Source organism: Cnephaeus nilssonii, assembly GCF_951640355.1.
Source record: "Cnephaeus nilssonii genome assembly, chromosome: 19".
In the NCBI taxonomy this organism is placed as follows: domain Eukaryota; kingdom Metazoa; phylum Chordata; class Mammalia; order Chiroptera; family Vespertilionidae; genus Cnephaeus; species Cnephaeus nilssonii.
In genome coordinates, this window is record NC_137090.1 from 20,218,898 (window position 1) to 20,234,479 (window position 15,582).

The 15,582-nt window shown below is 38.0% G+C and overlaps 1 protein-coding gene across 5 annotated transcripts in view; it reads left to right on the forward strand.

Moving 5' to 3' along the window:
• The window catches only part of KANSL1 (KAT8 regulatory NSL complex subunit 1), a 172,080-nt gene that overhangs the window by 103,487 nt on the left and 53,011 nt on the right, over nt 1-15,582 (forward strand). For all 5 annotated transcript variants that reach the window (XM_079798053.1, XM_079798056.1, XM_079798052.1 and 2 more), the window contains one exon: nt 6,415-6,556. In XM_079798053.1, the coding sequence (XP_079654179.1) occupies nt 6,415-6,556 (142 nt within the window). The remainder of the gene's footprint in view (nt 1-6,414; nt 6,557-15,582) is intronic.

Below are 15,582 nucleotides of genomic sequence, written 5' to 3' on the forward strand. Positions count from 1 at the left end.
CTATCCACTGAGCCAAACCAGCTAGGGCTAAACATTGTTCTTTTCTAATACACATACTATACTTTGCAGTTACGATTACATCATTTTATGAATACATCCTGTGAGGCAGATGCTGCTGTCATTTCTAGAAGTCAGTTTACATTGTCAGACTATATACATTTTTTAAAAAGTGAGAACTTGGTTTCAATTTGTCTTCCTGCTCTTTCCCCTATTTGTTTCACACTGCTCTTGAGCTAAGTAGTGAATATTGGTATCTACATTTTTTTATGTGACTTTCAGAAATGCCAAGATTTTCTATTCTTGTCCTATCTAGCAGCTATGTGCTCTGATGTTTGGGGATGATATCAGTTTTACTTACTGTATTCTATTAGTTTTATAAGACATCTAAAGAACCTGGAAATTACAGAATTTAGGTGCCTGACTGGATTGGACTAGAAGTAGGCTTGCAGCCAGCATGGAAACAGATAATTGTACTTAAAAATGAAAGTATCTTTTTAAAAAGTATCCTAAGCTTTGCGCAGTGGCAGTATCGTAGCCATGAGGTTTATCCGATGGCGTGATTATTGCTTTAACCTTTTGCACTCGGATGTCGAGTGTGACTCGACACGTTTAGCATTAGAATAAAGGAATCGAGAAAAAAGCAAGCGAGTGCAAAGGGTTAAAAAAAAAGTATATTGTCCTAGTTGGTTTGACTCAGCAGATAGAGCGTTGGCCTGTGGACTGAAAGGTCCCAGATTGATTCTGGTCAAGGGCACATGCCCAGGTTGTGGGCTCAATCCCCAGCAGGGAGTGTGCAGGAGGCAGCCGATCCATGATTCTCTCTCATCATTGATATTTCTCTTTTTCATTGATGTTTTCTCTCTCTCCCTCTCTGAAATCAATAAAAATATATTTTAAAAAAGAAATCCATATAAAAAGTATCTTTATAGCTTTTGCTGATTCCATCAAGATTACCAACCTTGTTTCTAAAAGAAATGCCTTGTTTCTAAATGCCTTGTTTCTAAAAGAAATAATCGTATATAATAAACACCTAATATGCCAAGTGTCCGGTTGTCCATTCAACCAATCAAAGCGTAGTATGCTAATGATATTCTAAGGCCGCTCAACCGCTTGCTATGCTGTGCACTGAACATCAGGGGGCAAGACAGTTGACCGTTGACCAGTTGCTATAACGTGCACTGACCACCAGGGGGGAAGACACTCAAAATAGGAGCTTCCCCCTGGTGGTCAGTGCGCTCCCACAGGGGTAGCACTGCTCAGCCAGAAGCCAGGCTCATGCCTGGCGAGCGCAGCGGCAGTGGCAGGAGCCTCTCCCGCCTCTGCAACAGTGCTAAGGATGTCCAACTGCCAGCTTAGGCCTGCTTCCCACAGGCCTAAGCCATCAGTTGGACATCCCCCGAGGGCTCCTGGACTGCAAGAGGGCACAGGTAGGGCTGAGGGACACCTCTCCCACTCCCCCGAGTGCAAGAATTTCATGCACTCTAGTTGGATAATACTTTATCACAGTGGTTGACTTGAATGGCTTATATTTGGACCATATAAAAGTTAGTAGGACATAATTACTATCCTTAGTCTTAATTATCTATATATAGAAAAGCCTAAGCGACCAAACGACCAATCGACTGGTTGCTATGATGCACACTGACCACCAGGGGACAGATGCTCAATGCAGGAAATGCCCTCTGGTGGTCAGTGTGCACCGCTCAGCTGACCAATGGGTGCCAGACGCTGGGCTCAAGGCTTGTTAGCACAGCTGCCGCGGCTCAAGCCTCTCCTGCCTCCACGGCAGCACTACTGAGCAGTGGTGGCAGGACCAGCGGGGCTGGGATGAGCAGGTGCAGGCTCCTCCCTGGCTGCCTCCTGGTTCATGCATTATTACTACATCCCCGAGGGGTCCTGGATTGCAAGAGGGTACAGGCCAGGCTGAGGGACCTCACCGGTGCACGAGTCCGTACACCAGGCCTCTAGTACGAATATGATTAAGTATTAACTCATTTCTAAACCTATTATGGTTAAATTTGTTGTATTATTGATAACACCCTATCAGTGGGCTATGTTAAAGTTTACTTATAGTCACTTAAAATTTAGGAGTATGTATATTTTAATTGGAAGTGGGCTAAGGCAGTGTAACTGTTGCTTCTCTCTTGAAAAATAATTTTGTGGGATATTATGAAATACTATGATTACAAATTATGTTAGATGCCATGCTACCCCTCTAATATTTAAGTTTTAAAATGTTGCCATTTTTCTTTTTCTTATTTAAAGAGAAGTCAGTCAATGTGCTTGTTTTGGCAGCACGTATATTAAAGAGAAATCAAGCATTACATAAGCGGTAGAGCTAAAATCCAACTTCTCCATTCCCAGAGGGTAGGGGACCTTACTCATGAATTTGTTGTATATTAGTTCTGTGAATTTTTTTAAAAATATATTTTTATTGATTTCAGAGAGGAAGGGAAAATGAGAGAGAAATAGAAACATCAGTAATGAGAATCCTTGATCAGCTGCCTCCTGCATACCCCCTGCTTAGGATTGAGCCTGCAACCCAGGCATGTGCCCTGACTGGGAATGGAACCATGACCTCCTGGTTCATAGGTCGACACTCAACCACTGAGCTACACTGGTTGGTCTGGGCATGTTTTATACATTTACTATTTATCTGTTGTTGACAATCTTTATTGTATGTTTATTCTTTTTTAGTTTTTGTAGTTTTATTATTTCACATTGCTGCGATTTAGTCATGTTGATACATGTAATAATTAAACTGATAAACAGTATTCCATGAATTCCTCTACTGGTATGTATCTATTATACTATTTATTTTTGTTTAGTTTGTTTTTAGTTTTTCAATTGAACATTGTTCTGAGATATAGTCATTTGATACAGATAGTTCTAGTTAATATTATTGCTATAGAAACTTTTATAAAATGAATAAATTATAGTTTATCTATTTCCATACTTTAGCAGATTAGATTAACTGATTTTTAGTTGTAACAGGTTCTATTGCAATGAACGTTTGTTCTGACAGATTATATAGGTTATGTGCTCTGAAATAAAATTTCATGATGGATGGGTATGCACATTTTCCATCTACCCAAGTACAGTATTTCCAAAATGCTCTTCAAAAGTGGTCGTGCCAGTTTTTATTGTCATTAGTAATTCATGAATTGCTGTTTTTTACATTTCACGACACGTGGTTTTTCCAAGCTGAGTTTAAAACTACTTTTTAATATTTGACCTAATGCTAATATTTTAACCAAAATCTAACAAGACATGGAATATTTTTATGTATGTATTGGCCATTTGGAATTCTCTTTTGTGAATTTTCACTTTGTTCATTTTATATTAGATTGTCTTTTTTAACCTACTTACTGTAGTTATATATTTTGATATTTAATCTTTAGCTATGTGTGTTTTATTTAAATCTTTAACCGCTCTGAAGTTCCAAAGATACTCTTCTTTTAAGTTTGGCTTTTCAGATTGAGAAACTCTAAAATTATGCAAGTATATCATGAAGAAGGGATCTAATTTTACTTTTTCCATGTAAAGAACTGGCCAATTTAATACCATTTGTTAAATAGTTCAGTATTTCCCACTGGTATGAATGCCATTTTTTGTATATCCAGTTTTAAGTTTTGGGGCTCTGTATTCTGTCACATTGGTCTTTTGTCTTTGTAGACTGCCTTAATTATCTTAGCTTTACATAATTGTGTAATATGATATTTTTCCATCATATTTTGTTTAGAATTTCTCTACTTTTGGTCCTTTTTCCTGTGTAAGTTTTTGGTTCTGTTTGTCAGCTTCCATTAAAATCCCTGTAGGGGCCCTGGCCAGGTAGCTCAGTTGGTTAGAGCATCATCCCAATACACCAAGGCTGCAGATTCAATCCCAGTCAGGACACATACAAAGAATCATCATTCTGGGCTGGTGTGGTTTAGTTGATTGGGCATTGTCCCATGCACTTGGGGGGTTGCCAGTTTGATTCCCAGTCAGGGCATATGCCTGGGTTGTGAACTCGATCCCCAGTTGGGGACAAAGCTGATCCATGTTTCCCTTTCACATTGATAGTTCTCTCTCTCTCAAAAAGAAAAAAAAAAAAATCAATAAATATTTTTTAAAAAAAAAGAATCAGCCCTAGCCAGTTGGGCTCAGTGGATAGAGCGTTGACCTGTGGTCTGAAAGGTTTTGGGTTCGATTCTGGTCAAGGGCAGATACTTCCATTGTGGGCTTGACTCCGTGCTCTGGTCGGGGCGCATGTGAGGAGCAACCAATCGATGTCTCCCCTCTCTCAAATGGATGTTTCTCTGTCGCTCCTGCTCCCTCTCCCTCTTCCCCCCACCCCCTACCCTTTCTCCCTCTCCCTCCCTTCTTTCCACTCTCTGAAAATCAATGGGAAAAAATATCCTTGTGTGAGGATTAAAAACAACAACAAAAAGAACCATCCAATGAATGCATAAATAAGTAGAACAACAAATTGATGTTTCTCTCTCTTTCCCCCCTTCCTCTCTCTGAAATCAATCAATAAAATTTATTTTTAAAAAACCCTGTAGGAAATTGGAACTTATTAGAATTTATAGGTATATGTGAAATTGCTATCTTTTGAAAAAAAATTCACTATTTATGTAGGTCTTTTTTTTTTTAGGTTTTATTTTCTCTGTAAAGATCTTTTGTGTATAGTATTACCATTTGTTGGTGTTGTGAATAGTTTTTTTAACCCTTTGCACTCGCTTGTTTTTTCTCGATTCCTTTATTCTACTCGGGATTTAATTTTTTAAATACCCCAGATTTTACAAAGCACGGCAGTAGAATAAAAAACTGGAGTTTCTTTTCATACAAACTTATTTATTTGGATTTTTATATATTTCAAATTATTGATACATTCAAAGAGTAATTTTAATCTCTATAATTTTTCGTGGTGTGATATTTTTTGAAACATTCGACATACGAGCTGCTACCGATGCTAACCATGTCGAGTCACACTCGACATCCGAGTGCAAAAGGTTAAATGAGTATTTTTTACTTGTCACATGTAAACGCTATTAGTTTTTATATGTTAATCTTTACTTGGCAACATTGCTGAATTCTTGATTATATGTCTTATGTTAAAGTAGAAAATATTTCTATTTCCTGGAGAATTAAAGCCATTTCAGAGAAATTATGTGCCACAGGATCAGGATACTAGAAAGCAGTTTCAATTAGTTATTTGGGGAGTATCTATATGTGAATAGTTTTATCATTGTATGTCCTGTGATAGATAGGGAGGCAGACAAAATGTTTGATTTTCTTTGCCATAGAGTTGGTCTATCTAAGGGCCTTGAGATGTTAAAAACCTCCCACCCCCAACCTATATAATAAAAGCCTAATATGCAAATTGTCCCTTCGACCAGGGGGCCAGGCCAGCCAGCTAACTGCCCATGGCCCCTCGCCCTGGCTGGCAGGGGCAGCAGGCAGCTGGGGGAAGGGAGGCCCTGGCCGGCAAGCCATTAGGGACCCTAGCCGTGAACGAATTTCATGCACTGGGCCTCTAGTTTAGTATAAATGTTGCTGCTATAAACACACACACACACACACACACACACACACACACACACACACGGAAGACATGAAGACAGGCAGGGAGAACCCCATGTGATCACAGAGGTAGAGACTAGAGTGATGCATCTACAAGCTAAGAACACCAATGATTGCCAACAACACCAGAAGCTAAGAGAAGGCACAGGACACATTTTTAGGAGGAAGCATGGCATTGCCAACACCTTAATTTCAGTCTTCTAGCTTCTATAACAGTGAGAAAATACATTTCTGTTGTTTCAAGTCACCCAGTTTGGGATACCTGTTATGGCAACCCTGGGAAGATAATACAAACTCCATAAAAATAAAAACATCGGCTCAGATAAAGAATCAACTCAAGTAAAAATGAAATGATTGAGTTCTAGCAATGGTGGGTGAAAAGATTGGCAAATCATCTTCCCCCAAAACAACTATAAAACTATATAAAATGTTTACTGCAAAACAATTATTTCAGAGCTTTGGAATAGACCAAAGGCATACAACAAATTTGAGGAGCATTTATTTAGTAAAAATTGCTGAACTTTGGGTAAGAATAGTAAGAGTCTAGTTTTGCTTTAACATGATAGCCTGCAGCCATTATCATTCTAAAAGTTTTCATTCCAAAAATATTTAAACACACAAATGACACATGAGGATATTCTCATTGCAAATAGCAAAATGAATCATATGAAACTCCATATTGATTCCCTATCCTCCAATCTCATCTCTCTCTTTTGACATTACTGTATCTATACAGAAGCAAATAATTTGGTTTTGTGATTGTTTTGATATTTAAGTAGTCATATTAAACATACTTAAAAAATGTTGCTGCTACTCTTGGATTTCACTCATTTTATTTCCTTTTAGGAGGCGCAGGTCTGAATGGAGATGGGCTGCAGACCGCGCGGCTATTGTCAGCCGCTGGAACTGGCTTCAGGCTCATGTTTCAGACTTGGAATATCGAATTCGGCAGCAAACAGATATTTACAAACAGATACGTGCTAATAAGGTAAGGGATAAGTGTCTGGTCTTTTTCAGCCCAGCTAAAAACTACCATTATACCTTTTCTCCTATCCCTCGATGACTTAACTATGTCCAAGAGAATGGTTTAATATGATCTGATACAGTGGTTTAATTTGTTTAAGAGCCTGATGTTGCTTAGTGGAGTGAAGATAATAGATACATTCTGTTTTTCCCGGTAACTAAGCTTCCCTTGCTTTCTTGAAGCAAAATAGGGTCTTTCCTGAAAAGTTGTTCAGACAGAATTAGACATTGGTGGTTAAGATTTTGATTTTCCTGTGTACTCCTATATGCAGAGAGCTGATTATTAGTGTACACTTTTATCTTTGACAGTGACACTGTGTGCAATTTTTCTTCTTAAAATTCAACTTAGAAGAATTCTCTGTTCAGTTTGGCTTTGATTGAGGGATAAGTGTACATGGAAAATAAATCCATTCAACAAATAGTTGAGTGCCTACTGTATACCAAGCACTGTTCTCCTTAGTGAGGTCATAGTGGTAAATAAAAATCCTACTTTTGTGCAAATTAAATTCTTGCAGGGTATTTTTTTGTATTCGTTTGTTGCACTTGAGCTTCATGACTGCACACATGGGTTTAGATCAGCGGTCACCAACCGGTGGTCCATGAGGTCCGAAAGGTTGGCGACCACTGGTCTAGATGAAGAACCTACTGCTCCTAAAAATAAGTGTCACGGCATGTTTTTGTCCTGTCTTAGTGCTGGTCAAAGCCCTCAGAAAATTGCTGTGCTGTGAACTCTCTGCATTAAATTAATGTAGGCCAAAAGTTAAAGGATGACCAATTGACAAGATGAACAAAATGATGAGAGTTTGAAGTAAAAGTTTTATAGCCCCTCAACCCCTTTAATTTTTTATTTTAAAAATTCCACTTCCAGCTTCTTTCCAAATGGTCTATATATAATTCTCCAAAAGTTCAGTAAGACATGTTATAATTGAGGGCAAAGTCCAGAGGACTTACCTTTTTTTAAAAAAAATTATTTGTTCCTTTAGAATAAGGAACAAATAAAATCCTGACTAGTTTAAAAATTAGTTAGAGCAAATGAAGAGTTAAAACTAAAAATATTCCCCAAGGTGGCGAATATTTTGCTTTCTTTTGCTCTTCTTCACAAGGGAGATTCGGTGAGATTGTAGAACGTGAGCTGGAATGGTGGTAGAAATGACTGGGTGTGCCTCTCCTGAGTGAAAAAAACAGTTTTGCATGGTCAGGAACTTTAGTGTCTGTTTCTAGGTTATTATAGCCAGTAGTTAAGTGGGAACTTCCATATTTGAGAACAAGAGTCTCTTAGTAACAACTGAGATTAGTACAATGGTAATCATATTTGTTGCCTTTTTTATATACACGTTCATAAATATGTGTTTATATGTGTGCATATGTTTTGCTAATTGTTCCCCATTATAAAATTACTGTATTTCATATACTTGAAGATGCTACTAATTGTAAGATGCACCATTATTGTATGTGCCATTAAAAAATGATTTCAATTAAACCAAGACATGTCATCAATTGTTAAGATACATTCTGATTTAAAATATGTTAAGATGTGGAAAAGTGTGCCTTAGAATTGATGAAAAACTGTGTTATCAATTCTTAGGAAACTTGCAAAATACAGGAAAGTATAAAAGAGGAAAGGGGAGGGGCACCTTTCTCTTTTTAAAAATTTTAAAGTAAGAATTTATTTCTATTTAAAAAGGCTCCGAATATAAAAAGGCCCAAAGGCTTCCAGGTTTAATTTAAGATCCTACTGAGCTGGTATCTGTTGGTTTTTCCATTACTAAGGTATCAGTTTGATTCTTGTTAATGAAACACCCCCATGATTCTTCTTAGTGTCATGGTGATTTCCTCTGACTCCCAGTATTTTTCATAAATGGACATCAGCTCACAAATGACAAAAAATGTATTTGTTATTCTTCAAAACCAAGTCCAATGATTAGCAATTTGAGTAGCTGAGATCATGATGTGTGTCATGTGCAAAGACTGGTATTAAATGCAGCTCTTTCAGAACAGAAACCAGTGAACACCCTTCAAGACGAAACACCCCTTTCTCTCAGTTTTGCTGTAACCTAAAACTACTCTTAAAAAAGTCTTAAAAAAAGACATTCCAAAAACAAAACCCAAACTCAACATTTGGGCATGTTTTAGTTCACTATTAGTTTTCTATGCACATAAATAATTTCTTTAAATATAGTCATTTACATTTTTCTGTCATTTTTTGGATAATATTTTTACTGACTATATTTTATTACCCTTCTTGGTTGATTATTTCAGTTATGTACTTTATTAAAATTATACAGGCATACCTCAGAGATACCACAGGCTCGTTCTAAACTACCTCAGTAAAGTGGAAGGTCTTCTTGCTTTCACTTTGTAAAAACTTCAATATTTGTGAACTGCAATAAAACGAGGTATGCCTGTATTATAAAGCACGCACAATAAACATTCTCACCTATGTCGCAGTATGAATATTTTTATGTTCTTGATGCATGCTTGAGAGAAGTTTTTTGACTCAGTTTACAGTCTCATTAGCTATGTGAGAAGATAGTCTTACTTCATTTTTGGTTCCTGCTTCATTCTTTAGCTCATAACTCAGTTGTAATGACAGAGCAGTTTTGGGAAACTTGCAAAAGTCTTAAATATTTCTAAGTATCTGAAAAGTAGTTTTTTGGGAATTTTGTGTATATATTTATTATCCAAGAGTTTTGTCATGCAGGGCATAATATATTAAAGAAGCACCAGACTTAAGCTTGGTAATCTTTGGTTCTATTTCTGGCTTTGCTACTGATCTATATATATAAAAGGCTGAGTGACTGACCGTCTGTCCGTCCGACTGACCGACCGACCAGCTGGTACATATGACGCGCACTGGCAGTTTAAAAAGAAACGTTGACTCATACATGCACGATACATATAAAGCTCTTGGAATGAATATTATTGAAGTCCCCGTGAAATGATTTGCAATGGATCTATTATTGAAGCTACCTTTGGAAATAGTATCTTCTATATATATATATATATAAAAGCCTAAGCGACCATCACGACCGGTTGACCGGTTGCTATGACGTGCACTGACCACCAGGGGGCAGATGTTCAACGCAGGAGCTGACCCCTGGTGGTCAGTGCGCTGCCACAGCCAACCTCCTGTGGCCTGCCAACCTCCCCGTGGCCAGCCAGCCTCCCGTAGTTCCTGCCCCCAGCTGGTCCCTCCCCCAGCTGGCCGGCCAACCTCCCACAGTCCCTCCCCCTGGCCAGCCAACCACCCATGGTCCCCCACCCGGCCCCTGGGCCAGCAGGCCCCAATTGGCCCGGCCCCTATCGGGACTGGGTGAGACGACCTCAATTGGCCCTGATCACCGGCCAGTCCTAGGGCCCCCACCCATGCACAAATTCATGCACCGGACCTCTGGTATCTATAGATAATATTAAAAATATATCTAAATGTGCGATTCTTTGTCCTATAAATGAGCACGTTCACAAATTAAATGAAGAAATTTTGGATATACTCGATGGAGATTTTCACACCTATTTGAGTGATGATTCCATTGATTCAATGGATGATGCTGAAAAGGAAAATTTTCCCATCCAATTTCTTAATAGTATTACTCCTTCAGGAATGCTGTGTCATAAATTAAAATTGAAAGTAGGTGCAATCATCATGCTATTGAGAAATCTTAATAGTAAATGGGATCTTTGTAATGGTACTAGATTTATTATCAAAAGATTGTGACCTAACATAATCGAAGCTGAAGTACTAACAGGATCTGTGGAAGGAGATCCTGGGCCACTAGTAGCTATATAGCCTTGGAAAGAAAAGTTACTGAACATTTCTGAGCCTCATTTGACATTCCAGATTTTAATACATTTTCTTTGTCTGCATCTGAATACACAGTGTCTGTTACAAAATTCTGATAGGAAGAGTAAATGTAGAGTGGTAATCCCAATAAGTAATATCACAGAATATCAAGGAAATTCACAGCTTTATTAAATAATTATATTTATACAATGTCTACTTTTGCAAATACATTAGTTTCCTGGGACTACCATAGCGAAGTTTCTCAAATTGGGTGGTAAATGTAAAAAAACAATTTTTTTTCTCGTTAGTTTTGGAGGCTAGAATTCTGAAATGAAAGTGTAGGCAGGTCAAGGCTATTTCTGAAAATTCTGGGGAATAATCCTTCCTAAGCTTCTGTGGTACTGGTAATTTTTGGTGTGCCTTGATTTACAGCTGCATCGCTTCAATTTCTGTTTCCATCTTCACATAACCTCCAGTAGCCTGGAGGTTATTGCCAAATTTCCCTCTTAAAAGGACAACCATTTATGTTGGGATTTAGAGCCCCATTATTAAATAGTTCTTAACTTGATTACATCTGCAAAGACCCTGTTTCCAAATAAGGTCACATTCGTAAGTTCTGGGTAACATAAGTTTTGGGGAGATATAATATTCCACCCAGTATAACAAATAAGCAATGGAATTTCCCCCAAAGATATATTATTGTGCATTTTGTCTTCATGTATCACTATAATAGAAGTATTAACATTTACTATGCATTAAAGATAAACAAATGGAGAGGCAAAGAGGTTAAGTAGTTTGTTCATGGTCATACAGCTAAGTGAGTACATAGCTAAGATTTGAGCATCTGACTCTGTTGTTCAAGTTAGCAGTTGCTTTAAGTGGTTGACTTTTTGAGCTATAGAAATAGGAAGTTTTAACCACCTTTATTTTAGTAAAATGGATTGGTGTTCTCAATTCCCATCCTGCTCCAAGATTTTCCAGAGAGTTGCCTGGGTTGTACAGTTTTTTCATGAGATGAATTTAGGTTTGACTGTAAATAATTTGTCTTTGGATAGGGAATTGGAAGGTAAAGCTTTCGTTTTCTTTTTCTTTTTTAGGATTGCTCTCTTGGATTTTAAGGTTAATTTTCTTGAAGGAATGTATTTTGAAGACTGTATTTGAAGAAAGTATTTGAAAACTGCTAGGTGATTACCAACTTTTGTTTTGGCAAAAGTTTGGTATTACCTTCCAGGCTAGATGTGTGTGCTATTACACAGGTACACACGCTGTTGTTTAATGCACAGAATAAATCTAACAACTCAAAAGACTTGAAAGAAGCAGAGCTAAATTTGAACTCAGGGCTATTTATCTGACTCCAAAGCATTTTTTGTCTAACACACCGTGCTGTTGTATCCTTTTCATCATTTCTCTCAAGCATATTTATTGAAATTTTACAGCTGGTAAATGAAACGGGGAAAGCACAAAGGACCAAGCGGGTTCTGTTACTTGAGACTTCTTTCTCTTAACACATAGTCTTCATCCGTGTCTAGTACAAAAACATCATATCCCTTTTTAATCCATATTTTTTATCTCTTCTTCTGATTGATCTGTGAAATAACACAATTGCTAACTACTGATGTAAATATTAGGAATGAGAGGAGAAAGAATATTGGAGCTGCTAGGTGGAAAAGGAGCAGAATGGGAATAGCAAAATCCTAGAACACCTTTGTCTTCAAAATTAATGTAGAGTTCCCATCTTTTTTTTTATGTATATATATATTTTTATTGATTTCAGAGAGGAAGGGAGAGGGAGAAAGGCATAGAAACATCAATGATGAGTGAGAATCATGGATCAGCTGCTTCCTGCACACCCCCTGCTGGCGATCAAGCCTACAACCTAAGCATGTGCCCTGGACCAGAATCGAACCTGGGACCCTTCAGTCTGCAAGCTGATGCTCTCTATTCACTGAACCAAACCAGCCAGGGCTAGAGTTCCCATCTAGATAGAGTCGTAAGATGAGTAGGGAAGATTGACCTACTCACGATGAATAGGGGAATGAATATGTGAAATTACATCTTTATTCTATATTACAAATTAAGGGATGATTGTGTATCTTGTATTTTGACTCCATACATTATCTGAAATTGGTAAAGGGGGAGCAATAAACCCAGGTGTACAACTTAGTTTTTTCTTTTGTTTCCTTTTTGCTTGGTTTGGCCCTGTTTTTGTAATCAAGTTTAATGTAATTCCTTCTACTGTTTTCAGTTTTTTTTTGTGTGTTTTTTAAACTTACGTAGGACAGCTCTGTGTTTTCACAGAGGAATGATTTATTAAGGATATATTTTGACTACATGCAACTGTGACCCATCCCAGTTCCTTTGGTCTTTATGTAGGCTTTCTGTAGGCCTGGGTAGCCCAAGCATAATCTTGGTTATGATTAAGGAAGTATTGGTGAAGGATTGGGTTAGAGTCTCCCAGCCTTTTACCTTGGCCTGTGCTAGTTGCTATTTATTTTAGAGGACAATAGCCTGGAGATTATTGCCACTTGGGCCTGATGCCATAGTCATGCAGAATTGACCCAGTGTAAACCCAGAATGCTGGAGAAACCCAGCTTGGGGTTTCCAATACAGGTGTGGAGCAGAACTTTATGAAGTTTTCTTTGCTAATAATAACCTTTGCTTTCATTGCTATTTACTATATTAAACACTAGAGGCCCAGTGCATGAAATTCATGCACAGATAGTGTCCCTAGGTCTGGCTGGCGATCAGAGCCTGCCGGCTGCCGGTGGAGCCTTCCTTCGTTTCGTGCTGCCCCCTGGTGGTCAGCGCACGTCGTAAGTGAGCCAGTGAACTCCCGGTCGGTCGAACTCCCGAGGGGACACCTTGCATATTAGCCTTTTATATAGAGAGATATTTTAAGGAACTTTCAGTAATCATATCGATCTCTACTTAGGCTCTGTCTCTTTTCTGCTCTCATGTTATCTTCTCTAAACTTCTTCTGTAGTACTGTCATTATAATTCTTTGCCCTAGTTCTGCCTGGATTGGCCTGTTGGCACTTGACCTTTGACCTGCATCATCTCTGCTCTATAAAATGATGTAGAATAAGTGGTCCCTACCAAATCTTCTAAAGCTTTCTTAGGAGGGTATCTTTGCAGTCTGTCAGAGAGGTATTTTTTAGAAATTACTCAGTAGTTTAAGGGAAAATTTTTCCCTTTGGAAACATTGCCTGTTATATCCTGACTTACCTTACCTAAAAAAATTGATGGAGTAGCTGTATATTTAATAGTAGAATTTATTTAGGCTCCTGGCTATACTTAATGTTTTCTTGTTTGAGAAAATAATTTTTAACATAAAAATTCAAATTTTTTTATGTATTTGCTTTCTTGGTGTATGTTTCTGCTAGGAAATGTTGGGGGTTCAAATATATTTGGGTGTTTTGGTTTTTTTCTTCTTCAATGAACTTACCATTAGTTAACATTTAAACAGCAAATTGATGCAAAAAGAAATGAAATAATTTGGCCGAAAGTTTTATCTGGAAATGAGATTTAAATACACAGAATGGAAGATACAATTTTGGTGCTTTAGGAAGTTTGACCATGTGGATAAAGCAAATAGGGGCTCAGTTAACCAGTGACATTTTCTTGGAAGGAGATGGGACATGGACTTGACAAGCTCTTTGAAAGGACAAATGACGTTTTAGATACATATAAGAAAGGGGCAGAATCAATATGAATAAAGACGTAAGAACAGGTATATTGTAACCTCTAATTGCATTTGATTACATACTACTTTATAATAGCCTCCACCTCTCAATAAGTTCATATACATTCAAACATTTTTAAAGGGGATGAGACCGATATGACTGTAACAATATTTGGAGAAAGTAATTAGAAATAGGTAAATAAGGTGGGGAGAGATTATGTGAGACTTGGAATGACAAGACGAGTTGGGGCTAGTTTTATGCAGGATGGGGAGATGGTTTAGGCCAGTGGTCGGCAAACTCATTAGTCAACAGAGCCAAATATCAGCAGTACAACGATTGAAATTTCTTTTGAGAGCCAAATTTTTTAAACTTCTTCTAACGCTACTTCTTCAAAATAGACTCGCCCAGGCCGTGGTATTTTGTGGAAGAGCCACACTCAAGGGGCCAAAGAGCCGCATGTGGCTTGCGAGCCACAGTTTGCCGACCACGGGTTTAGGCTCTTAAGCAGGGAAGATGCTGAATGCAATATTTTGAGACGGGAATTGTGTGCAAGATAGCTGCTTTTTACAAATAGTTTTTACTTTGAAATGATAAAGTTTTTTGTTTTTTTTATAAATGTATTTTATTGATTTTTTACAGAGAGGAAGGGAGAGAGATAGAGAGCTAGAAACATCAATGAGAGAGAAACATCGATCAGCTGCCTCCTGCACACCCCCCACTGGGGATGTGCCCGCAACCAAGGTACATGCCCTTGACCGGAATCGAACCCGGAACCCTTCAGTCCGCAGGCCGACGCTCTGTCCACTGAGCCAAACCGGCTTTGGCTGAAATGATAAAGTTTATGAAGTGTATTTTATGCTTGTGATTGAGACAAGAAAGTATTTGGCAGCAGCAGTTTTTTTAGCCAGAGAAACCTGATTTTGAAGGCCAGGCCAAATGTTTCTTGCTTAGTTAATGACATTTCCCTCTTTTCTGAGGAGTCTGCTAGGTATGGTCTTAAATCCAGATTAGGTAAATTCTGTTTCTTGTTTTCAGGGAAAAACAGACGTTAAATGGAGGTAAAAATTTTCATTGTCCTTCTTAATGCCCCTCCACCCTTTCATCTCCATGGGGATTTTTAAGATGTTATCTGGAGAATTCTGATGCTGCATAAAGACTGATCAAGTTTTTGTTTGTTTGTTTGTTTGTTTTGTTTTGTTTTTTAGTTTAGAGTTTATGTTAGGACTTTTACCAGGGAAGCTATTTAAAAATTCAGCCCCTTACCCTAGAGATTCTGAATAGACTTGATGTCGGACCTGGGTAAGTATCATTTGATAAGTTTCCCCAGGTAATTTAATACAAAATTTTTGGTAAGTGCTTCTTATCAGTTAGATTTTTTTGTTTTCTAGACCAGAGAAAGAGAACCAAAACCACAAAGCCCTGATCACTTTCATCAGTCTCTCTTTTACACATTATAACCTGATTTTGGTCACCTTTACTTGAATTCATGGGAGGTGGATTCATGTGTGTGGTTTTTTGTTTTTGTTT